The sequence below is a fragment of the Fundulus heteroclitus genome, chromosome 19 (assembly GCF_011125445.2).
Source record: "Fundulus heteroclitus isolate FHET01 chromosome 19, MU-UCD_Fhet_4.1, whole genome shotgun sequence".
NCBI lineage: Eukaryota > Metazoa > Chordata > Actinopteri > Cyprinodontiformes > Fundulidae > Fundulus > Fundulus heteroclitus.
Window position 1 is genome coordinate 4964297 of NC_046379.1, and position 5702 is coordinate 4969998.

Below are 5702 nucleotides of genomic sequence, written 5' to 3' on the forward strand. Positions count from 1 at the left end.
CCGAGCAAGCTGCTTCCCTCCGAGCTGACGGCCAGATCATCTGGTTTCTGGGTTTTTGGGGAAACTCTCCATGCACGTTCACTGTTGCTTTAATCTCTCCTTCTTCGTTAGTTACGCGTCTCGAGTATTATCAGAGAAAATCCGTTTTAGCACAAATGATGCAAACTCCAGCCTCCATGGTGATGGGGATCGTTTTTTCACCTTTGGGGCTTGTCCTCGTCTTCACCGCGGCCATCACGCCTCAGTGGCGGGAGGGACAGGCTCGTCTGAACATCGGAGGGACGGGATCTCTTCTCCGGTCCGGAGCGAAGGGCCAAGGGCTGGGCGTCAGGTCCGGGACGGTGGAGGCCCTGCTCCTGCTGCGCTCTGACGGCCTGTGGGAGAGCTGCCTGCAGGTGGAGCAGCCGGAGCTGAAGCAGTGCTGGCCCGTGGCTGGTCCGTATCAAAGAGACGCTCGGGTTCGGCTGGTGCAAGGCCTGGTGCTCACGTCCCTGTTCCTGTGCGGCATCGGCATTGTTCTGGCTTGCATCGGGGTCCGTTGCTGGACAGATCTACCTCTGAGGAGGGTGGCCGCTTCAGGTGGACTCCTCGTGGTGACCGCCGGCCTTCTGAGCCTGACCGGACTCGGGGTGTACACCCACAACCTCAGACGACTCGGGGTGGATCCCAGTCAAGGACTCAACAACCCCAAGTTCCCCCAGCTGAGCCTGAACGCAGCTGGGTCGCTCTACTTTGGGTGGCTGGGTTCTTGTTTGCAGGTCCTGGGAGGCACGGCGCTGCTGTTCAGCTTCAAGCGGCCAAGATGCCCGACCTGCCCGTCCCGCCAGGAGCAAACGGTCTGCCCCGCGTGCCACTCGTGTCCCGAAATCACAAGCAAGACGGACATGGACGTCTATGAAGTCAGCTGTTAGAGCGTGATCCAACGAGATGAAACACATCAGCACACGAATCTGCCTGTGGAGGACATAAAAGTTACAATCAAAAATGAAATCTGTAAAGTATAGTAAGTAAAAGGTTATTTCCGTAGCACGTTTTCACAGACATGTATCACAAAGTGCTTTACAAGAAGGGTAAACCCAAGAAAACACACACAAAAGACATTTAAAAACACAACATAACCATAAATGCATATCATAAAAGCCCAAATCTAACTAAAGGCTTCTGGGAAGAAGCATTTTCTTGCAACAGCTCGAAAAGATCAGTCACCTAAATCTGGTTAATATTGGAGACCAGAGAAACTCCTATCGGTACAATGTTGGCTGTAGTTATAGTGAAAAATGTACTTTGATAAATATAGATTTGTGAAGCTTTTTGTAAAATAGCTCGAGTCAGAACAAGACTGTGACCATGTGAGGTATTTATAAGAACATTTAGCGGTTTTTAGATGACGCTTTGCGATACTAACTGAGAACGGACTCAGACGCTGGATTTTCTGCGTACTTTCTGGTGTTGTTCATTAGGACCAAATTGGACCCAAATTCACTGATGTACTGTGTGACTCTTTAAATGTTATTTGAAATGTCAGTTTAATGAGGGTGCCATGTGTGCCAGTGTCACCATGAGGTGATCAGTGAGAATATTAAAGTTGTGTACCAAGATTGTTTTAGTCGTGTTCCTCTCCGTTTGTAAACCGTGTGTTGAATAAAACATTTGAATTACACCAAAAGCAAATACTGTTTGATGTTTCTGGGGTATTCGGGATATCTATGTGCAAAAATAGCTTTTATCTAACATCATGGATGATTAAATTTGTGATTTGTTGAGCTGTGAGACATAATCAGTTAAATAAACAGGAATAAAACACTTGAAATGTAACATTTGATACGCAATGACTTCATTTTCAATAGTAGTGAGATGAACCTGCATAATTTATTATATACTCAAACAAATGTATGTAGATATGCTGGGATTGATCTTGCGTTGCCCTACTTTGCTACCGACGTCCGTCCAGAGTCTGTTTAGGACCTTTGAAGGAATGTAGTTTCTCAGCCGAGGCGAAGCGCTGATGCTGCTGTGCAGACGACGTCCGGAGGGATTTATCAGGTTTGAGGATTCCAGATGTGACTGCACAGCGTATGAATGTTGATACCAAGGTGATTAAACAGTTTATCTGACAATCAGCGATGGACAAACAGCAAAACACGTCTTAAAACATGCAGCTTCATAATACTTTTCTAATGAAGTGCTGAGGCTCTTCATTAGAAAGAATCCAAACTTTAATATCATGCATTTATTCAGTGGGGTAAAGATTTCAGGCTAAAACAAATAGTTTTTTTCAATAGTAAACTGAGGGCAAACCTATCTGCACCCCTGATGTCAATACTTACTAGTAGGAGTCTTCTGCTATGACTTTCCTCTTGAAACAATTTATTTTTTTATGATTCAGACGTGGATTCTCTTTGCTGCTTTCTTCTTTTCAGTCCAAACCACAGTTTTTTTTTGTTTGTCTGAGTTTTGTCTCAGATTTCTGGTAGAGGCCACCATCAGGACTAATTAAAATGTACTTATATTTCAGAGTCTATTATGTGCTGCACTTTAAAGCTGTCCACCAGGCAGACCTGGACTGTGTGGTGCTGAAAAGCTCACCGAAGCCCACAGTTCTAGTTAAAGATTTGTGTTTGTAGGACTGAAAAGGCCTTTTCCTGGACCACCTCCTCTTAAAAAACTGTCATGTAGGTAGCATCTGATGGCCGACTGATAGATTTATGGTTTTTATTTTATTTTGGGTAGAAGCCCAAAGGTTAACATTTAAAATGATGCTTAAAAGCTTTTTTCTAATGTCTTTTATCACAGAACACAACAAAACAAAGAGCGTGGAGACTTTTTGAACCCAGCAGCGATCTTTGAGGTTGAACCCAAACATATTCATGCAGATTTAGGTTTAATGTAATATTTTAATTTTGACATGTTTCTTCTCACCGGACATAATCTTGGACTCACCCAGGGGTCCAAGCTAAGTAAAACTCATCTGAGTAATGTTTCCTTTTAAAAATAAGAAAACTTATAATTTTATATTTAAGTATGTACTAGCATGTACAAATTTGTTTCTAAGAACCACCATTTTATTTCTGTTTTTAGATTTTAACAAATCTTTTGCAAAAAAGAACATGGATGCATTTTCTGATGCTGATATTTGTGGAAAAAATTATAAACCACATGGTTTCCAAACTAATGGGAAAAAACTAAAAAGACCTACATTTGTTGTAATATCTATATTTAAAAACATATATTTTTATATCTATATAGTTTTTAGTCACAGTTATTAAGAGCCATGGTGAAGGTCTAAAGAGCCATTTAAAGCTCTGGAGTCCAGGAACTGAGAGAATCTGTGGATGGAGGCAAATAAATCCACTAGAAGATAAGGAGACCTTTACACTTTAAAGGCTTGGTGCTCATCACAAAAGATGAATCATTAAACCACCAACAGATACGTACATGCAAAGAGTTACTCTGCAATTATAAGAAGGTTTAATCACTGTACTGCTGATAAATAACCTTGCCTGCAAGATGAATTCTCACAAACACACGAAAATCCAACTTGTCCCCCTCCTGTCTCAATCGTTTGGGGCCGAACCAAAAACAGTTCTGGCCAATCACGTTGCAGTATCATGGTTTGAGGCGGGACATACCAGGTGTGACGACAGCAAGAGGTGCAGAACCAACACAAACACTGCAGCGCAGGAAGACGCACGCGTAGCTGCTGCTATCACGTCTGTTTGGTAAGAATCCACATTTTCATCTTTGAAAGAAGAACAGCAAGAAGTGTTTTGCTCCTGTTAGGGTTTCTCATGGTGCCTGCTACGTACATTTTCATCTGGTACCGTGATTGGATAAAACCAACCTTTGGTAGGCGGGCACTTGGTGTCGCTTCAACCAATCAGCTCTGAAAGTTCGGTCAAATGTCCCTTCTTTCATCAAACGCATTTGAAGGAAGCAGAACCAGATTGATAAAGAGCAGGACGTAGACTGCTACACATTATCAATCTGGCTGGCCTGGTTAGCTAATAAAAATCATTCATAAATCCAAAACAAAAACAGATAATCATTTTCAAACTGTATTTTTTGCCATTATCTATCACCTTGTGAAAGATGAGTGTCTAATTTTTTTATCACAACCTTCTTGATTGAATGAAAATAATTTAAAATCGACATCTGAATAATTTTGGGCTTAACTAATTTGTGTCACATCCTATTTAGACCCCAGGAAACAGAAAGTTAAAATTAAAGCGTGACTGGACGCTCCGCTTTAAGCTAATTTTATAGGGATTGTTGGGCAAGGCAATAAGCGTCACACTGTTGATGAGATAAAAATGTTCTTTTTCTAACATGAGACTTTCTCCTAGACTTAAATTAAAGGCTGGATTTCTCTGACATTTTCAGTGTAAAATGATGCTGCTGCAAGCACACGTCTTCACAGAAGTGACAATATACACAGTACACTGTAGGTGTGAGTATTGCAAAAAATAAAACAGGTGTGAAAAACACTATGTGCAAAATTATGAACATTCTTTTAACGAGGGCTGTAGAAATGAAGCAAATGGATAAGAGTCAATATTCAGTCAATGTTTTAGATTTGAAGCCAATATAGAATATGCATCTTATTGATATGACAGTAATTAGTGTTCTGGTCTAGCCTGGCCATCCAGACTAACTTAAACGGGCCGTAAATCAGTCTGGCTGGCCAGGCTGGTTCTGCTCATGATAGAGTGAGAAGGAAATTACAAATATTGAATTTTTGTTGAGTGAGCGGACTTTCAGAGGACAGATCTAGGAGCGCTCATCAAAAGTAATGAAAGCTGACTAAACAACCATGTAGAAAAACTTATTTTACAAGTGATTTTCAGTTATACTGTTCTGAGCATCTTCATTAAATGGAATATAAGCATAATTTTTTTCAATAATTCAAATTTACCTTTAAATACAACATAGATACGTCCCACAATAACTGATAAAATGTTCATTTTCAGGAGGTCGTTGCTAACGAAGTCAGCCGTTCACAAAATGCTGACTCAAGCGAACAAATGTAAAGCTAAGTGAAAGGAAGCAGAGTTGCACAGATGAAAGGGATAACTACAAGCTGGAGAATATTTTCAAGAGTCTGAGAGAGACTGAGGACATTTACAGCTCTAAAGTTGCTTGGTTAAGCGACTCCTAAACAAAGCGTCTCACCTGGGCTGGGAATAAATACGACTAGACTGCTGCTTAGTAAATGTTGCATTTCATTTGGAGATCTGTCCTAATCTTTGGAGGAAGACGAGACAGACAGAGACTCCAAATGGGATTCAGCGTGAACTCTCCAGAGTTCGTGATGATCGTCCGCCCAGATTTATCAAGTCCAAAGTCCTTTTTTTATTGATCCTTTGTATTATTCCAATTTGATCAGATACTGAATTATGGTTTCTCTCTAGCTAAAAACCATAATAATCCAATGGACAGAAATTAACCCCTGAAATCACTCTGAATTTAATTTATGTAGATGATAGCTATCTATATATGTATATATATTTGTTTACATTTAAATTACTAAATTAAAAAAATCTTTTTAATGGCTTTTGTATTTATTGAGATGCACTTGTGTATATCAGACCTAAATTCACCAGCATGGTGAAGCCTTCGTTGCTCCATACAGAGCAGCTGCAGACCCCTTCGGATCCAGCAAATGAAGGGTTCATAAGCAAGCGCACAGAAAAGGTGAAATAAAG

At 40.8% G+C, this 5702-nt stretch overlaps 1 protein-coding gene across 1 annotated transcript; it reads left to right on the forward strand.

Moving 5' to 3' along the window:
- LOC118567037 (claudin-23) lies at nt 1-1534 on the forward strand. Its single transcript, XM_036150999.1, has one exon. It carries the CDS (start codon nt 156-158, stop codon nt 909-911), a length of 756 nt encoding a protein of 251 aa, XP_036006892.1. The 5' UTR covers nt 1-155; the 3' UTR covers nt 912-1534.
- The last annotated feature ends 4168 nt before the right edge of the window (nt 1535-5702 follow it).

Coding starts and splice junctions, on each gene's coding strand:
- LOC118567037 (XM_036150999.1), top strand. CDS start 156: ATGATGCAAACTCCAGCCTCCATGGTGATGGGGATCGTTTTTTCACCT.